Below are 20,488 nucleotides of genomic sequence, written 5' to 3' on the forward strand. Positions count from 1 at the left end.
GGACCCTGGAGCTGTGAAGCAATTGTGCTATCCACAATGCTACCGTGCTGCCCTGCAATGCTACCGTGCTACGTTTACAAACCTGGACAGGCAAGGATCTCGGGTACTTGTCCAACAATTATTGGTTAATTCACTTGTGTGGTGACTCCAGGGAAGGTGGGGCTGGAATTGACCACACACTAGCCCAGGGTGTCGTAACAATGTCCCTTAAGGTAGAGTGTTAGGTAGATACAGTGGTTAAGAAGGCATATGGTATACTTGCCTTTATTAGCCGAGGCACAGAGTTTAAGAGGAGGGGGGGCTATGCTGGAACTGTTTAAACGTTGGTTAGGCCACAGCTCGAGAATTGTGTGCAGTTCTGGAATCCACATTAAGGGGTGATGTGATAGCACTGGAATAATCTAATAATCTTTACTAGTGTCACAAGTAGGCTTACATTAACACTGCACTGAAGTTACTGTGAAAGTCCCCTAGTCGCCACATTCCAGCGCCTGTTCGGGTGCTGTTGCCAATTCGCACCGGAGATGTCAACAATATTGCTCTTTTAACTGGATACTGATATGTTATTAATGATCATATTGCTTTTCAGAGTCGCCAGGTATCAAATGATACCACCACAAGGTTTAACCGGATATCGATCAAAGACCAAACAACCAGTTAGTTAGTTCAAGTTCAATGATAGTTTATTTACACACAAGAATTACTTCGACACGCAACATAAAACACTACAAGCTAAATTACACCTAACACTACAACAACCTGTACTTAACTTCAGGCACCCGGCTTTATGCAGAGGAACAAGGCCTTTGTTTGAATCTTGCGTGGCTGGGTCTGGAGAAGTGACTTCGTTTCTGCTGGGCTCATCCATCTGGTAGCGATCGTTGGTCTTGAACTTGTCTTCTAGTTGTGATGCTGCACTTGGTTTTAGGCGTAGGCCGGGGCCAAGATAGACCGAGCGCCGGGGCCAAGAGAGACTGAACACATGGCAGTGTCTCTCTTTATCCTTCTGGGGTTTCGCGCTCTTTTGGGCGGTCCTTAGCTTTAGTCCCAATATTTCGGCAGGCTCCGATTACTGCCTTCGATTTTGACCGATAAAGGGGCGGGTGCCTGATGTGTTGGGTGTTCTGGTTCACAAACAGGTCACCAACACTGGAAGTGGTGCAACTCTATTTTATTATAAGGTTAACTATATTAACATACTTGAACTGTGGGTAAATGCAATACCAGCTTTAACTGTTGACCCTTGCCTAGTCCTAAACAGGTGATGCACTCAGCACATGGTGAATGTCTGTGTTGCAGGCTGTGAGCTCTGTGCTCTGAGCTGGCTGCTACTAGAATGAGCGGGAACTCTCCTGTCCCCTGTCTTTTTAGTGCGTGTGCTCTCGCTGGTGATTATCTGCGGTGTTGTGTATGCTGATTGGTCCCACTGCATGTCCATCAGTGTGTGTGTGTGTGTCTGCACCATGATATACTGGTGTATATTATGACATCCCCCCTTTTTATATAAAGTATATGTGCCTGCGTGACAATAAATATTGTGTAGTGAATGTACCTGACTATGTGTGTGCGTGTTATTTACATGACTATGTACATGAGGCTAATCTATTTACACGGGAAGGTGCCTGGTGCAGAGAAATAGGGTGTCATACCAACAACGAAATGAACATTATATCCAAACTACTGGAACGATGAAACAGGATAACAGAACAGATCAAAGAGTCCAACATCGTAAAACTCATAAGTCAAGTCTCTGAGGTGGGCGACGAATTCTGGTTGACCGCCTCAAGGGTGGGTCAGGAGCTGCCGGCTGAGGAACGGGCTGGGCCACGGCAGAGTGAAGAGGATGCAGAGTATTCAGAATCTCCACAGGTTGGGGACAACAGGAGGGTGTGGCACCAGTGGAGGATCACGTAGCGAGCGTGGAACGAGACGAAGGGCACGCCGATTGCGGCGGCGAATGGAACCATCTGGCAGACGAACCAGGAACGAGCGGGGAGACACCTGCCGAAGAACCACAGCAGTTGCAGACCAGCCACCCTCAGGAAGATGGAGCGGACGTTGTCATCCGGCGCCAGAGCAGGGAGATCAGTCGCCCGAGCGTCATGCGCCGCCTTGTGTTGTGCACGAGACTGTTGCATCCGCTGAAGGACCGGAACGTGGTCGAGGTCTGGGACGTGAATGGACGGCACCGTGGTCCTGAGGGTGCGACCCATGAGCAGCTGGGCAGGCGACAGGACAGTGGACAGTGGGGCCGAGCGATAGGCCAGCAAGGCGAGGTAGAAGTCGGATCCTGCATCGGCAGCCTTGCAGAGGAGCCGTTTGACGATGTGGACGCCCTTTTCCGCTTTGCCATTGGATTGGGGGTGCAGGGGACTGGATGTCACATGCACAAGGTTGTACCTGCTGACAAAGTTGAACCATTCCTGGCTTGCGAAGCAGGGGCCATTGTCCGACATCACAGTGAGTGGGATGCCGTGACGAGCAAAGGTCTCCTTGCAGGCACGGATGACCGCCGATGATGTGATATCGTGCAGGTGTACGACCTCCGGCTAGTTCGAAAAATAGTCTACAATCAGAACATAGTCCCTGCCGAGCGCATGGAACAGGTCAACGCCTACCTTAGACCAAGGGGACGTGACTAACTCATGGGGCTGTAGGGTCTCACGTGGTTGGGCCGGCTGGAACCGCTGACAGGTGGGGCAGTTGAGCACGGTGTTGGCGATGTCCTCTTTGATGCCGGGCCAGTACACAGCCTCTTGGGCCTTCCGTCGGCACTTCTCCACGCCAAGATGGCCCGCGTGTAGCTGTTCCAAAACGAGCTGGCGCATGCTGTGCGGGATCACGATGCGGTCCAGCTTCAGGAGGACACCATCGACTACTGCCAGATCGTCTCTGATATTGTAGAACTGCGGACATTGGCCCTTGAGCCACCCGTCCATCATGTGGCGCATGACACGCTGTAGTAGGGGGTCAGCCGCAGTCTCGCGGCGAATGTGGATAAGGCGTTCATCCGTGGCCGGCAGATTGGAGGCCGTGAAGGCCACATGGGCATCAACCTGGCAGACGAACCCCTCTGGGTCACATGGGGTGTTGACTGCCCTGGACAGAGTGTCGGCTATGATCAGGTCCTTGCTCGGGGTGTATAGGAGCTGGAAGTCGTACCACCGGAGTTTAAGCAGAATGCGCTGGAGGCGAGTAGTCATATCATTCAGGTCTTTTTATATCATGTTGACCAGCGGGCGATGGTCGGTCTCGACAGTGAATTGGGGGAGGCCGTACACGTAATCATGAAATTTGTCGACCCTAGTCAACAGGCCCAGGCACTCCTTTTCGATCAGCGCGTATCGCTGTTCCGTGGGGGTCATGGCATGTGACGCATATGCAACGGGGGCCCATGATGAGGCCTCATCGTGTTGCAGGAGCACCGCCCCAATGCCGGATTGGCTGGCATCAGTCTAAATTTTTGTTTCCTTTGTGGGATCAAAAAATGCCAATACCGGGGCCGTGGTAAGCTTGGTCTTAAGCTCCTCCCATTCGCGCTCGTGGGCGGGAAGCCATTGGAAGTCTGTCGTCTTCCTGACCAGGTTCCGGAGAGCTGTGGTATAGGAGGCGAGGTTGGGGATGAGCTTCCCCAGGAAGTTGACCATGCCCAAAAATCGGAGGACCGCCTTCTTATCCGCTGGCTTCTGCATGGCCGTGATGGCTGTCACCTTGTCCGCATCCGGCCGCACACCCAACCGGGAGATGGGGTCCCCTCGGAACTTGAGTTCCGTCTGGCCGAAGGAACATTTGGCTCTGTTGAGGCGAAGGCCTTGGTCCCATATTCATTTGAAAACGCTCTGGAGGCGACTGATATGCTCCTGCGGGGTGGTGGACCAAATGATGATGTCGTCAACATAGACGCGCACACCCTCAATGCCCTCCATCATTTGCTCCATGATCCGGTGGAATACTTCTGATGCCGATATAATCCCAAACGGCATCCTGTTGTAGCAGTATCTGCCAAACGGGGTATTAAAGGTACACAGCTTTCTGCTGGACCTGTCAAGTTGAATTTGCCAGAATCCTTTCGAGGCGTCAAGTTTGGTGAAGATGTTGGCCCGAGCCATCTCGCACGTGATCTCCTCGCGCTTGGGGATAGGGTAATGCTCCCTCATTATGTTGCGATTCAGATCCTTTGGGTCAATGCAGATCCGGAGCTCGCCGGAACTCTGGAGAGCACTCCTTGGTCCTGGAGGTCCTGCAGCTGCTGTTTGAGGCGGTCCTTGAGGGGTGCTGGGACTCTGCGAGGTGCAGGATTTGAGCAGGATTTTGTAAGTGTATGGAAGCGTGCCCATGCCTTCGAAAACATTGCGGTGCTGGTCGATGATGGCATTAAGTTGCGCCCTGAAGTCCGCATCCTGGAAGTCAGACGTGTCCTCTGGAGAGAGAGAGTGTACTCGTTGAACGAGGTTTAGGAGTTTGCACGCCTGTGCGCCTAGCAGACAGTCCTTCGAGGAGCCCACGATCTCAAAGGGAAGGATGGCTTTTCGCGAGTTGTGCGTCACTTCGAGTTGGCATGAACCGGTAGCAGGAATGACGTTGCCATTGTAGTCCACTAGTTGGCAGGCCGACGGAAGAATGGTTGGTTTAACCCCAAGGGTCTGAAAGGCTGATCACGCTAGGAAATTAGCGGAAGCACCAGTGCCCAGGCGGAATCGTATCTGGGATTGGTTGACCGTCAGGGTGACACACCACTCGTCGTCTGGATCAATGCTGTGCACCGACAGCGGCTGGTGGTTTTGATTCGGTGACAGCCTGTTCTTTGTTAGAACAGCGACTCGAAAAGGCTCCTTCGGGTCCTCAGTGTCACTGGTCTACAGGAAGTCGGAATCGGACTCGGTTTGGGGGTAGATAACTGCTTGTTGCAGGGTTCTTCGGAGATTTATTTCATTTCCTGATTCAATTTGAGGCATTGTGCTGTCATTCCAGGAGAAGGAAGGTTGTTTTACAGCTTTAAAAGATTTTTTCTTTGATTTGGGACGTTTCTCCTTTAAATGGGCGTGGTCCGGGGCCTCTGACGTCATGAGGCGCGTGACGTAGCACGTAGGGGGCGTTTGCACATGCTCAGATCGCGGTTCCTTTACTGATGGCTGTTTTCGTGATTGCGCATGCGCGGCGTCGCGCAACTGCACAAGTGCACAAGACGAGTCCCTTTAGAAAGATGGCCGCCGACCAAATTAGTTCTCTGCTCCGGGATCTAGGCCTCGAGGTGAGTACTGGCGCTTCTCTTACCTTTCCTTGCTGGTTGGAGCGTGTTTTCCTCACAGTATTTGCCGAATTTGTCCAGGACTGGCCGGAAGCCGCTCCTGTTTTGCCCCTTGGAGAACTTGAATTTGTTTTTAAAGGTTTCTTCCGCTCTGGCACCGGCGATGGTGAGGAGAAGCTCTGTTTTTTCAGGATCGGCCACTTCTTCCAGTACGGCTGCCAGCAGGAAGATTTCAAACTTTTGCCGGAATGGCCGCCAGTTTTCGCGGAGATCGCCGTGGCACTGGAGCTGCTGCGGAACCCAGATATTGAACATCTTGCCTGGGTATCGTTGCTGGTTGTTTGTACGCTGAGGTGCCGGCGATGCGGAGCGGCGGCGGGTTGATGTTCTCCATACTTCAGGATGCCGGAATGCTGATTAGTTGCAGGTTGGTCTTAGAAGTGCTAGTATGCAACCACTCCTTGTACCATGATGTGTTGGGTGTTCTGGATCACAAAGAGGTCACCAACACTGGAAGTGGTGCAACTCTATTTTACTATAAGGTTAACTATATTAACATACTTGAACTGTGGGTAAATGCAATACCAGCTTTAACTGTTGACCCTTGCCTAGTCCTAACCAGGTGATGCACTCAGCACATGGTGAATGTCTGTGTTGCAGGCTGTGAGCTCTGTGCTCCGAGCTGGCTGCTACTAGAATGAGCGGGAACTCTCCTGTCCCCTGTCTTTATAGTGCGTGTGCTCTCACTGGTGATTGGCTGTGGTGTTGTGTATGCTGATTGGTCCCACTGCATGTCCATCAGTGTGTGTCTGCACCATGATATACTGGTGTATATTATGACAGTGCCTTGATGGCAGGGCGAGTCCTGAGTGGTCATTGACCTTGACGTTTTGGGCTCCCTGAGCAAAGGGAGTGGCTCTCCCTGTTTCTGTTTCTGTATCTGTTACCTGAGTACAGGTCTTTTGTTCTGGGGAAATGGGCCATTAGAATGCAAAGTAGCTGGGGGTTTCGATAGCGTCTAGTTATCTGAGTTACCAATATACATAAGCCCTGAGCGTCTGAGTCCTGGGTTGACCATATTTCCCATGGTACTTTGCAAGTAGCCATATTTCCCAGGATCCTTTGTAAGTGGCAATCCCAGATGGCTACAGTACACAGAGGGAGAATTCAGAATGTCCAATTCACCTAACAAGCACGTCTTTCAGGACTTGTGGGAGGAAACCGGAGCGCCCGGAGGAAGCTCACGCAGACACGGGGAGAACGTGCAGACTCCGCACAGGCAGTGACCCAAGCCGGGAATCAAACCTGGGTCCCTGGCGCGGTGAGGCAACAGTGCTAAACACTGTGCTACCCTGCCGCCCATAGATAAAATCAAAGTGGAGAATGTGGGCATCGATCCCACTACCTCTCACATGCAAAGCGAGTGCTCTACCATTTGAGCTAATTGCCCCAGTCAGCAAAGGGGAGATTTACCAGGATGTTGCCTGGGTTGGAGAGTTTTAGCTATGGAGAAAGTTTGGATAGACTGGGGCTATTTTCCTTGGAGCAGCGGAGACTGAGGCATGATTGAGATATATAAAATTACGAGGGACACAGATAGGGTGGATAGGGAGGAACTTTTCCCCTTAGCGGAGGGTCAATAACCAGGGGGCACAGATTTAAGGTAAGGGGCAGGAGATTTCGGGGGGATTTGAGGAAAAACCTTTTCACCCAAAGGGTGGTGGGAACCTGAAACTCGCTGCCTGAAAGGGTGGACGAGACAGCGACCCTCATAACATTTAAGAAATATTTAGATATATACTTGCGATGCCAAGGTTGTGGGCCAAGTGCTGGAAAATGGGATTAGAATAGTTAGGTGGTTGTTTTGGGCCGAATGGCCTTTTCTGTCACGTAGACCTCTACGACTCTATGAACATGCATTATTGACCACCCCGTTCAGTTCTCGGTCCAAGTTTCCATCCACGAGTGGAGAATCATTAATCTTACACACTGCAAAGAGAAGCTCCCTCACATCAATCCCGAGTTTTTACCAGAAGGTCCCCTATTAATTTAATACTGAACTTCGGACTATATTTGTATTTACGGACTGGAACCCCTAATTGATTTTTAAAGAAACACACATTCCAGGACCTGTGATCACAATCAAAGAGGGCTGCACATTTGCATCGCTGCACCTTCTGTGTTCCAAAACTATTAAAATGGAGAGCAGCTGTCTGCAGAGCTGTATCAAGTATCTGAAGTCATTGACGGAGGCACCATCTCCTATCCCATCAGCAAAGCATCCAGGCAACAAACTGGGCTCTCCATTGGTTGACGACAACCCATTAGACATGGCCATTTGGACAATGGGACCCTGACTGAGAGGAATTCGCATGATCTAATCAAGGTAACTGGAATACACTAGCCATCACCATATTTGGGTCACTGGGCAGTTGGCGAGAGAAGGTCTTGTGGCGAGCCAGCCATTTGTGGGTTTAAGCACCGTCTTTCTCTGCAGGACAGGGCAAGCAACTGCGATGCTGAAGGGACAAGATCCTGAATGCATGCCTCTCCCCCCCTCTCCATCCAGCTTACAGCTTTTGAACCCTGTCTAGTGATTTTGACTACCCAGAAGCTTGTAGAGATTTAAACAAGAATGCAACCCAGCACTTCTGTCACAAGAAGAACGGACAGATTGTCTGTCTACAACTTTAAACCACCTCACCCCCAAAATGTGCTAGAGTTCAGCCAAGACACCAAATGGCCAAGAGTAACATAGCCCCTTCATTTTACTGGATTCTCAATTACTTAATTTATCCTCCACACTCTATCATACAGACTTGTGTGTGTGTCTGAAAGGAAGAGCGGAATGGTAGCACTGTTGCTCCACAGCGCCAAGGTCCCGGGTTCGATTCCCGGCTTGGGTCACTGTCTGTGCGGAGTCTGCACGTTCTCCCCGTGTCTGCGCGGGTTTCCTCCGGGTGCTCCGGTTTCCTCCCACAAGTCCTGAAAGACGTGCTGTTAGGTGAATTGGACATTCGGAATTCTCCATCTCTGTACCCGAACAGGCGCCGGAATGTGGCGACGAGGGGATTTTCAGTCACTTCATTGCAGAGTTAATGTAAGCCTACTTGTGGCAATAAAGATTGTTAGATTATTCCAGTCCTATCACAGAGCTCAACTAGCAAGTTTTGTATGCTGGGGCAGCACGGTGGCGCAGTGAGTTAGCCCTGCAGCCTCACGACGCCGAGGTCCCAGGTTCGAGCCCGGCTCTGGGTCACTGTCCGTGTGGAGTTTGCACATTCTCCCCGTGTTTGCGTGGGCTTTGTCCCCCCAACCCAAATATGGCAGCACGGTAGCATTGTGGATAGCACAATCGCTTCACAGCTCCAGGGTCCCAGGTTCGATTCCGGCTTGGGTCACTGTCTGTGCGGAGTCTGCACATCCTCCCCGTGTGTGCGTGGGTTTCCTCCGGGTGCTCCGGTTTCCACCCACAGTCCAAAGATGTGCAGGTTAGGTGGATTGGCCATGATAAATTGCCCTTAGTGTCCAAAATTGCCCTTAGCGTCCAAAATTGCCCTTAGTGTTGGGTGGGGTTACTGGGTTATGGGGATAGGGTGTAGGTGTTGATCTTGGGTAGGGTGCTCTTTCCAAGAGCTGGTGCAGATTCGATGGGCCGAATGGCCTCCTTCTGCACTGTAAGTTCTATGATTATCTAGGATGTGCAGGCTAGGTAGATTGGCCACGCTAAATTGCCCTTAATTGGAAAAAATTAATTGGGTACACTAAATTTTTTTTAAAAAAAGTTTTGTATGCTGTACAATTGAGTGATAGAGACAGCGGCTAGTTTTATCATCAGAGTACACCGTTAGCTGATGGTAACTGGGGCACTGACAGGCGCGACAGTCCATCTTCAAACTCACGGGATATGGGATCACGACAGGAATCTTGGTCGCTTAGGTTTAACACCAGAGGACAATCTTGGTTCAGGAGCGAAGGGAAGAAAATACTTGCCCGAAAACACTTAAAACTTTTGAGGTCGAGTTGGGAAGTGATCTTTCACAGATATGTACAGACGAAGAGTGACTAACAAAAGGATTAATGTGATAATTGGCCTTTTTAATCGCACTCGCACAGATGTTACCACCCAGTGCGTAATCGCTGGCTTTATGACTGTGACCTCACGCTGGTGCATTTGTACGTGATGTTCGAAATGGGTTTAATCCTCTCCTGCAAATTTCAAATGCTTCAAAGGGTTTCTGGAAGATGGTGGAATAGTTCCACCCAGCTAGCCTATTGCTCACCGATGTATTTTGTTTTTAACGTTTCAGCCCACTCCTCTCCCGAGGGGGCCTTCCACGCTCACGCCACGGACAAGCAGCCATTTCCATCGACACCCACAAGAAGGACTGTGATCCTCAACAGAGGGTAGCCCCCAGAGTATAATACTGCAGTGGCGATGTTACTCGACCAGTAACCCAGAGCCTGAGAGAATGTTCCGGAGATGTGTGCTCAGTCCCAATTTGAAATTTAGTTTAAAACAATCGGCCATAAAAGTCTCAGTGAACGGTGAACATGAAACATGGGTCGATTGTCGTCAAAACGCATCTGGTTCACTAACGTCCTTTGAGGGAGGGAATCTGCCGACCTTACCCGGTCTGGCCTACATGTGACTCCAGATCCCAAACAGCAACTCTTCACTGCCCTCTGAAACGGTTGAGCAAGCCATTTATTGAGGGAGTGTTATCGCCACCCCCCCCCCCCCCCCCCGCCCCTTCCCGGGTTGGGGAATCAAGGGGGGTCACGGCCTGAGGGCAAGAGGAACAATCATTCTGGGTGGAGTCAAGGAGAAATGTCTTCACCGCGAAGGCTCACATCTTTGGAATTCTCGATACCATGAGAGCTGTCAATCCCCTATCATTGAAGACATTGTGACGATCCTCCTGTTGAAATCCTGTTCGTTCGCTGCTCCCTGGCCCTTTTATTCGCTATTACAATTTTGATCTATGGATGATTTATGGACACGTGTCTTGAAGGCATCCTGTATCTTTAACAGAAGCAGTAGTGGTGACCGGTGACTTTAAGGCAAAACAGCAAGCAGCCTTTAATTCAAGCAAGCAGATTCCAGAACAACTCAAAAAAATTTAGAGTACCCAATTCTTTTTTTCCCAATTAAAGCGTAATTTAGCGTGGCCAATCCACCTACCCTGCACATCTTTGGGCTGTGGGGATGAGGCCCACGCAGAGAATGTGCAAACTCCACACGGACAGTGACCTGGGCCGGGTTCGAACCCAGATCCTCAGTGCCGTGAGGCAGCAGTGCTAGCCACTGCGCCGCCCAATTGCAGAATGATTCGACTGACATCAGCGATGACTCAAATTGATGGACTTGGCTGCTGCCCAATGAACTGGATCAAAATGCCGGGCTTCGCCACTAGCTCGTGGCGTTTGGTTGCCATTTCTCTGGAAAGTTGCTCTCTCCAATAAGGCTGAACTGCAGTTTTTCGCTCTCAACTCGGAAGCTTCTCTGGTTTTCGCTCTTCAATCTGATTAAATCTGTGAGCAACCCCGTGTGAAAACTCTTTTCTTTCCCCAATAATGCTGGAGGTCATTCTCGTGAAACTGCAAGGGATTGAGATTAAAACCTCGGTAGGGCAGCACGGTGGCACAGTGGTTAGCACTGCTGTCTCACGGCATCAAGGACCCAGGTTCGATCCCCGGCTTGGGTCCCTGTCTGTGCGGAGTCTGCACGTTCTCCCCGTGTCTGCGTGGGTTTCCTCCCGGTGCTCCGGTTTCCTCCCACAGTGCAAGGATGTGCAGGTTAGGTGGAGCGGCCATGCTAAATTGTCTTAGCGTCCAAAAGGTTAGGTAGGGTTACTGGGATAGGGTGTGGGCCTAGATAGGGTGCTCTTTCAGAGGGTCGGTGCAGACTCAATGGGCCAAATGGTCTCCTTCTATCCTGTTGGGATTCCACTAAAGGTGGACCTTTGAGTTGAAGGCCCAGGGTAATAAGGGCTAAAGTATCTCTCTAGAGGAGATCCTACTGCCTGAGAGTACTGAATGAATGTTCCTGCCTGAAGACCATCACCAAATGTACCCAGGTGGCTTTGAGCACTCAGCATGCTGAGAGGAAAGCGTAATGCAAAGAATTAAACATCGAAAACAAGCATTCATCCATTTTTACCTTGTTCCCTATTATTCTTTTTACCCCTTTCCACCACTCTGTGTTTGTTTGTCCTCAGTTTCTGTGGATAGAGGGTGTGACTGTAGTAGGTTATAATTACTGTCTATTCCATCTTTATTTCTGTTATGTATAAACAGGAATTGCATAACAACTTATTAACCTAGCAACTATAAATTACTGGACAGCCAAGAGCCAAAGACTTTGGGAATTTGAGACAAATGATTGGTAAATTCGCTTATGTTGGGACTCCGGGGCCTGTAATTGGCCATTAACTAGCCCGGGGTGGCGTAACAACGTTGAAAGTCGAGATCGGTTTCCTTTGATCCCTCGAGGATATCAACAGGGAGCGAGCGGGAGAGCGGATCAGAGGCAGACCAGTCGTGATCATACTCAATGGGGTAGCAGTCGCGAGGGGCTTAGAGGGGCTTAACGGGCTCCAGCTTCCAATTCACAAGTTGCTTTAATATTAAGATATCCCAGAAACAGAGGCCTAAATCAGAAATTACAAGTGAAAACCAAAACTGGCTAAATTTGTAATGAAGGTTGTCAATGAACATACACAAAAAAACCAGCCTGCAGATGTCCTGCAAAGATTATTTACTTCAAGATTATTGGTACACTATTGCAACGATTAACCATTACAGCTTTGGAAATTAAGTGGCAACCGTGCGAGGAAGGTATCCCTGCAATATGCAGAACGCACCAAGATTTATTTATTTTTAAACAGCAAGATTGCGCTCATTCGCCTTAGTGTTGCGTGTGACGAACAGAACTCCGCTCTTTCCCGCTCCAAACACCCAGCAACCAGGCTCCGTCTCTGTAGGGGTCTTTTGTCCTCGCGGGCAATCCTGCCCACGCCGCTTCTCGAGCCTGGCGGAGCTTTGCGAGTGAAAGAATTTGCGTCTTTGGCTCGGGCTTTTCATGTCACGGGCTACCGCCTGACGTAGCCAAGCTGAGCAATTCTCAGCTCGTACAGGGGAGCGAGGGAGGTGGACTGTCCCACGACTTAGAACTTCACCGTTGGGAGAGCTAATTCGTCGATACGGGCATTGGATCCCATCCGGCCTATCCTCGGGCAAGCGAGCCAGACAGAGATCGACCGAAAGTAGGCCCAGAATTTGCGGGACTTCTAATAGATAGGCCTGGAACTTGGCGTCACGCGTGGACCGACTGCATCGACCGTGACAAAGTCGCACAGGATCCCAACACTCCAGCCTGCCCGTCCCACACCGCCACAGCTGCTGGCTGTCTGGCAGGCCGAATTCTGGGGACGCCGCCATAGAAACCAGATATTATGCGCGGCCCATTCGCTGTCCCCCAGCCCATGTAAATCCGTTTGCACGTGACGCACTCTTGAGGTATCAAATGGAATAATTTCCTAGCTAGCGTTGGGGGCGGGCGATAAGAGTGGCCCTCCCTCCCACATCATTTCCCCCTGTCTCGTGTTGGGGCGGGATTAGCTCTCTGGAATCCTAACCCCGAGGGCAGCGCGCTCCCGGCCTTCGAAGCAAGGGATCCCCCCTCGAAAAAGCCAGCCCAATAAATTCTGCTTGTGCGGAGTAAAGCAGGAGGTGAAAACTATAATCGGGCACCTCGACGGCGGCGAGAGATTCGTACCCAGGTATCACAGAACGCTGTTAGCGGCCGGTATGAAGTGAAGCATTCTGGGACCAACGAACCGTCGCATTTTCTGAAGCTACTTTCCATTCGGTGCAAAATATCTTGCTGCCCACCCCCGTTTTCCTGAGTGGACCAGCCTGCTAGTACTTTGTGTGTGTGTGCACGCGCGTGTGCGCACGCGCATTACGCAGAGCAAGTTACAAGCAGGCTCGAATAGGTATGTGCTATATTTGAGCCGAGTGTCCCCATGCATCACAAACTCGGGGTTGCGTCCATGTTCGAACTCACCCCTGTCTCCCCTCTGTACCCCACGGGTGTGGATAAAAGCATTTCTACGCGCCTCCCAAATCAGGACAGAAGCCTTGCGCCAAACTTGGAAGAAAGCAAAATGGCGTCCGCCTCGCAATGCCATCGCGCCAATGTGAAAACCAGTCAAATCGGGACAGGGTGTCACCTCTTGATTAAAAAACAGAAACGGCGACGCAGGTGGGTGGGGGAGTGTGGGGGATGGGGGAGCAATACTAAGTAGGCCCCGCGCCTGTCCCGCCCAAAGAGAACGCTGTGTCGTCTGAGGCGATCGCAGGTCCGGTCGGAGGGGATTCCTCGCATCTTCCCCCGCCCCAAACTCGCTCGCACCGCTTATCTCACACTCTGAGACATGTGCAAGGGGGTCAGCATCTCCTCGAAGATGGCGCCCTTCACGTTGGACCCTCGGAGGTTCGCCTCCTGGAGATCACAGCCGGAGAGATCGCAATTCTGGAACACAAAACGGGAACGGGTTAGGACTCATTTCAAACAGGCCCGAGGCCTGCCCAAAGTCCAGGTACACATGCATAGCTCACTCTACCTCTATGACGAGGATTACAGTAACAGGCGGGCAGCAAGAGAACTCCTCCCTCGGCAACTTTAATCACGTTCGACCCACCTTTTATTTCTAAATCCCTAATTTTCCACTCTTGCCGTGAGGTAAACCACGGGTTAAAAGTGGCAGGAGGTTGCGAAACTAGAGTTTAAGCGTCCGATCAGCTCACCTCCAGGTCCGTCCCGGCCAGCGTAGCGCCTCGGAGGTTGCAGTTCTTCAGCTTGGCATTCTTCAGGGTGGCGACCCGCAGGTTAATTCCCGTCATCTGACTGCCCTCCATGTCCACTCCTTTCAGGTTGGCCCCTGGAAAATCCAACACTGATTACCGATCCCAGCTGTGCACGCCTCACTCTCCCCCGCGCCCCCTACATCCCCGCCAACGCCACACCCTCACCACAATCACCAAATCTGAGGCCTCCCACTGGGCGGCGGTTTAACGCAGGCCACCGCCCACCCCAGTGGATTGCACTCCCGCCTCAGAGCTAGGCCCCAAGGCCCCAGTCCCCCGCCACGCTGCCATGGGCAACCAGGCTGCCCTGTTTCCGACGCTACACCGGCGTTTCACTCCCTGGAAAATACTTTGGGATGTGCCTGCACATCGGAAATGCTGAGGGCGATTCGACGTACCTTCCAAGTTGGCCTTGAGGCCCGAAGGGTCTTCGAAGTTACAGCCTTTGAGCGAGGCCCCCTCTGCATTCGAGCACAGCATCTTCACCCCCTGGAGATTGGCGCCCTGACATCGGTTAAAAAAAACAGCCCTCGGTGAAAACCGCTAATCAACTCTGAGTGGAGATACCCGCCTCACGACAGGAGGAGCTAGTAAACAACACCTCGGCCCACGTCGGGCATTTGCAAATTCGAGCCTTCGTCTCAATTTTCGCAAAGGGCCCAATCCAAACTCGATTTTTTTTCATCTCCGCGCAAGGGGATCCGGGTACGGGAATAAGGAATGTACCGTGCAGTTGGGAGAAGGCGGCGCAGTGGTATTCTCACTGGACTAGCAATCCGGAGACCCGGGGTAAGGCTCTGGAAATCCAGGTTCAAATCCCAGACCCGCAGATGGCGAAATTTGAATTCAATCATAATCCGAATTTTAAAACTACTGTCGATTGTCGTAAAAAAATCATCTGTCAAAAACCAATGTAAGGAAGCTTGAATAGATGACTGGCTGACGGACAGAGGGGGGATAAATGGGGGGGTTTTCTGGATGGCAATTTGTAACTACCGGGGTTGGATCCTTGAGCCCCAACTATTTACAATCTATATAAACGACTTGGATATAGGGATAGAAGGCTCCAAAGTCAAATTTGCAGACAACACGAAAATAGGTGGGACACTAAGTTGCGATGAGGAAATAAAAATGGATATAGACAGGTTGGGAGAAGTGGGCCAACCCGTTGCAGACGGAGTTTAATGTGGATAAGCGCGAGGTCGTCGGAAAAATGGAAAGGCAGCTTATTATCTAAAGGGGGACAGACTTCAGGGTGCTCCATTGCAGAGGGATCTGGGTGTCCTAGTGCATGAGTCACAGAAAACTAGCACGCTGGTACAGCCGGTAATAAAGAAAGGGAATGGAATTTGGCATTTATAGCTAAAGGAATAGCTGAAGGGATAGAGTCTAAAGGCAAGGAAGAGTTGTTGGAACTGTACAAGCCATTGGTAAGACTGCACCTGGAGTATTGTCCACAGTTTTGGTGCACTTATCTGGGGAAAGATGTAGTGACATTGGAAGCTGTTCAGAGGAGGTTCAGTAGATTGATTCCAGGGATGAGGGGTTTGTCGTATGAGGCGAGATTGAACAGTATAGGCCGATACTCTCTAGTTTAGAAGAATGAGGGGAGATCAAATTGAGGTAGACAAGATGCGGAAAGGTATGGATAAAGGAGACGCGAGGCTGATGCTTAATCTTGTGGGGAATTCTAGAACGAGACGTCATAGTCTTAGGATACAAGACAGCTAATTTAAAACCGAGTTGAGGAGAAACTACTTCTCCCAAAGGGTTGTGAATCTGTGGAATTCGCTACCCCAGAGTGCGGTGCATGCTGGGACAGCGAGTCAATCTAAGGAGGAGTTAAGACAGATTTTTAATTGGTAATGGGTTGAAGGGTTATGGAGAACGGGCAGGACGGTGGAGTTAAGGCCAGGATGGGATCGGCGATGATCGAATTGAACGATGGAGCAGGCTCGAGGGGCTAAATTGCCCAATCTAAAACGCCCCGAGATAAGGAAGCAACCGATCATTTCGGACCGAGGTGAGGCGCACCGCTCTACGACATGTCCAACACACACTCACATCGAGGATAGCGCCAGACAGGTCCGCCCGCTCCAGGTTTGAACTGCAGAGGTTGGCGTGACTGAGATTACAGTCGCTGAGGTTGGCCATCTTAAAGTTGATGTAACGTAGGTCCAATCGTGATAAATCAGTCCCTCGGAAATTCAGCCCCTGAGCAGAAGGCAAGGATGTCAAAAGGCGAGGTTGAGGAGGAGGTGCATGGTTCCGCCTGCCTGCTTTCCAATCCGTCCCACTGGCCTGCTCTTTCACCCCTCCCATGGGTTTTCTAGATTTAATGCAGTCCATGTCCAAATGCAGCAAGACCTGGGCAATATTCAGGCTTGGGGCTGACAAGTGGCAAGTTACATTCGCGCCACACAAGTGCCAGGCAATAACCATCTCCTACAAGAGGGAATCTAACCATCGCCCCTTGACATTCAATGGCATTACCATCTCAGAATCCCCCACATTCAACATCCTGGGGGTTACCATTGACCAGAAGCTGAACTGGACCCAGCCATATAAATACTGTGGCTACCAGAGCAGGTCAGAGGCTGGGAATCCTGCAGAGAGTAACTCACCTCCTGACTCCCCAAAGCCTGTCCACCATCTACAAGGCACAAGTCAGGAGTGTGATGGAATACTCCCCACTTGCCTGGATGAGTGCAGCTCCCAACAACACTCAAGAAGCCCGACACCATCCAGGACAAAGCAGCCCCGCTTGATCGGCACCCCATCCACAAACATTCACTCCCTCCACCACCGACGCACAGTGGCAGCCGTGTGTACCATCTACAAGATGCTCTGCAGCAACTCACCAAGGCTCCTTTGACAGCACCTTCCAAACCCACGGTCTCTACCATCTAGAAGGACAAGGGCAGCAGATACCTGGGAACCCCATCACCTGGAGGTTCCCCTCCAAGTCACTCACCACCCCGACTTGGAAATATATCGGCCGTTCCTTCACTGTCGCTGGGGCAAAATCACTCCCTAACAGCACTGTGGGTGTACCTACAGCGCAGGGATTGCAGCGGCTCAAGAAGGCGACTCAGTCCCACCTTCTCATGGGGCACTTTGGGATGTGAAATAAATGCTGGGCCCGGCCAGCGAAGGCCACATCTTGTGAAATAACTTTAAAACTCCAGATTTCCAAGTCTCCTGCCTCTCACAAGATTTCCCCGATATATTTTATTCGTAACACAATTTCTAAAATGTAAATGTCGCCTGCCCCAGAGGACCAGAGGCGGTTCTCCCCGCTGGAGAGCTGACTGGTGGTGATTTAACCTGAGGGCCACCGCACCTCGGGCGAGGTGGGAGGGGAGGGGCCTTCATGAATAATCTCAGGCGGTACGGGAATTGAACCCCCTCGCTGTTGGCCTCGCTCCGCATCACCAGCCAAGAGTGTGACGACTGGAAGACTTTTGGAACTTTGGACTTTTCTAAGTAATGGGGAATTTAAGGGTTAAAAGGCCTGGGGTTAGAGTGTGTTTGACCGCAGTGGTCACGTTTTTTGGTTTTTTTTTTAAGAATTCTGTTTCTCAGGGTCTGGGTGCTTTTATCAGCCAGTAGGTGAAATTGAGAAAGGGATGTGGTTTTTCAGTCTGGGCTAATGGACTGTGGTTTGACTGGGAAAGTCCCGGGGGAGTTAATGTGCTTTGGAGCTTGCAGAGATCACTTGTTTTTGAGCTTGGGGAGATGAGGTCCAGGCTACTGAAACAACTTGGGTGCCCTCATCACTCCCTTCGTTACTTGACTATACCGACACACTCCTGGTTAATCTCCCGCGTTCTCCTCTCTGTAAACCTGAGCTCATCCAAAACTCTGCTGCCTAGAGTATTAACTCGCCCCGGTAGCTCCCCCCCACCGTTCCCCCCGTGCTCGCTGAGCCACGTTGGCACCCGGTCAGCCAACAAGTTGGATTTTAAAACCCGCTTACTTGTTTTCAAACCTCTCCCAGGTGTGTCATCTCTCCGGATCTCCTCCGGCCCCGACAACCCGCCGAAATCTCCGTGCTCCAACAACTCCGGCCTCTTGAGCATCCCCGATTTTAATCGCTCCACCGTTGGCGGCCGTGCCTTCAGCTGCCTGGGACACCCCCCACCCCCACTAAGCTCTGGAATCCCCTCCCTCTACGTCGCTCTCTTTCCCTCCCTGCAAGCCTCGCTCTTTAGCCCAACCTGTGGTCACCTGGCAACCCAGCCTCCGAGCGCCCACTGAGAAACAGAAATCCGGCCCCAGGATCACCTGACATCGGAGCTCCGATTTGGTGGGCGTGGCCAAGAGGAACCGGACAAACTCCTTCCGCGAGATGGGCGAGTGATCCTCAGCGGGCAAGGAATTCTGCAAAGAAGCAACCGACCCAATTCGTTAGTCAGCCGTACCACAGGGGGGAATCCCGATGCCCGATTCAACTCTCATGTTTCGCCAGTGATTGGCTCAGTGGGTGAATGCGTGCGCTGCCGTGTTGGTCGCGCCCCGCCAGCCCGCGCACCCACCCACACGCATGGCCCACCACAAGACGGAACAGGAACACATCCGAGAGCCTCCAAACTCGAGGCTTAATGTGGGGCCTCGGCAACAAGACAGGCGGAATCGCAAAGTACTGCCCTTTACAACGAACACCAACATTAATCGGAATCACAGAAGCGCTTACAGCAGACCAGAAGGCCATTCTGCCCATCATTTTGAGCCGGCTCCATGAAGGAGCAAAAACGTAACGGTCAATGCTTTTACCTTAATCTGTAATTCCAATTGTTCAATTAGCGATTCTATGCCGAAGAACTTGGCCTCCTCGAGGACACCTGCGGCAGATAACAATAGGTTGCTAAAAGCATCAAGTCATGCATGGGAATGGAAAGAGCTGTACACAGGGGCCGGAGCTGGGAGCTAACACAATACACAGGGGCCGGGGCCGGGAGGGAACACTGTACACAGGGTCCGGGGCCGGGAGCTAACACTGTGCACAGGATCCGGGGCCGGGAGCTAACACCGTAAACAGGGTCCGGGGCCGGGAGCGAACACTGTACACTGGGGCCAGGGCTGGGAGCTAACACCGTACACAGGGTCCGGGGCTGGGAGCTAACACAGGGTCCGGGGCTGGGAGCTAACACTGTACACAGGGTCCGGGGCCGGGAGCGAACACTGTACACTGGGGCCAGGGCTGGGAGCTAACACCGTACACAGGGTCCGGGGCTGGGAGCTAACACCGTACACAGGGGCCGTGGCTGGGAGCTAACACTGTACACAGGGTCCGGGGCCGGGAGCTAACACTGTACACAGGGGCCGGGGCTGGGAGCTAACACTGTACACAGGGGCCGGGAGCCAACGCTGTACACAGGGGCCGGGGCTGGGAGCTAACACTGTACATAGGGTCCGGGGCTGGGAGCTAACACTGTACACAGGGTCCGGGAACTAACACTGTACACAGGGTCCGGGAGCTAACACTGTCCACAGGGTCCGGGAGCTAACACTGTCCACAGGGTCTGGGATCTAACACTGTCCACAGGGTCTGGGATCTAACACTGTACACAGGGTCCGGGAGCTAACACTGTCCACAGGGTCCGGGAACTAACACTGTCCACAGGGTCTGGGATCTAACACTGTACACAGGGTCCGGGAGCTAACACTGTCCACAGGGTCCGGGAACTAACACTGTCCACAGGGTCCGGGAGCTAACACTGTACACAGGGTCCGGGGCTGGGAACTAACACCGTACACAGGGTCCGGGAACGAACACTGTACACAGGGTCTGGGAACTAACACTGTACACAGGGTCCGGGAGCTAGCACTGTACACAGGGTCCGGGAGCTAACACTGTACACAGGGTCCGGGAACTAACACCGTACACAGGGTCCGGAAGCTAACACTGTACACAGGGTCCGGGAGTTAACACTGTACACAGGGTCCGGGAGCTAACACTGTACACAGGGTCCGGGAGCTAACACCGTACACAGGATCCGGGAGCCAACGCTGTACACAGGGTCCGGGGCTGGGAGCTAACACTGTACACAGGGTCCGGGAGCTAACACTGTACACAGGGTCCGGGGCTGGGAGCGAACACCGTACACAGGGTCCGGGAGCTAACACCGTACACAGGGTCCGGGGGCAAACACTGTACACAGGGTCCGGGGGCAAACACTGTACACAGGGTCCGGGAGCTAACACCGTACACAGGGTCCGGGAGCTAACACTGTACACAGGGTCCGGGGCTGGGAGCTAACACTGTACACAGGGTCCGGGAGCTAACACCGTACACAGGGTCCGGGAGCTAACACTGTACACAGGGTCCGGGGCCGGGAGCTAACACTGTACACAGGGTCCGGG

The 20,488-nt window shown here is 52.0% G+C and overlaps 1 protein-coding gene across 2 annotated transcripts in view; it reads right to left on the reverse strand.

Annotated features, from left to right (window-relative positions):
* Positions 1–11,993: 11,993 nt before the first annotated feature.
* The window catches only part of LOC140397002 (BTB/POZ domain-containing protein KCTD9), a 36,360-nt gene continuing 27,865 nt past the window's right edge, over positions 11,994–20,488 (reverse strand). For both annotated transcript variants that reach the window (XM_072486027.1, XM_072486026.1), the window contains exons 7-12: positions 18,899–18,966; positions 18,410–18,505; positions 16,187–16,336; positions 14,521–14,626; positions 14,063–14,196; positions 11,994–13,787 (exon numbers count right to left, since the gene is read on the reverse strand). In XM_072486027.1, coding sequence (XP_072342128.1) covers positions 13,671–13,787; positions 14,063–14,196; positions 14,521–14,626; positions 16,187–16,336; positions 18,410–18,505; positions 18,899–18,966 — 671 coding nt within the window. In that variant the 3' untranslated portion in view covers positions 11,994–13,670. The remainder of the gene's footprint in view (positions 13,788–14,062; positions 14,197–14,520; positions 14,627–16,186; positions 16,337–18,409; positions 18,506–18,898; positions 18,967–20,488) is intronic.

This window comes from Scyliorhinus torazame, chromosome 20 (genome assembly GCF_047496885.1).
Source record: "Scyliorhinus torazame isolate Kashiwa2021f chromosome 20, sScyTor2.1, whole genome shotgun sequence".
Classification (NCBI taxonomy): domain Eukaryota; kingdom Metazoa; phylum Chordata; class Chondrichthyes; order Carcharhiniformes; family Scyliorhinidae; genus Scyliorhinus; species Scyliorhinus torazame.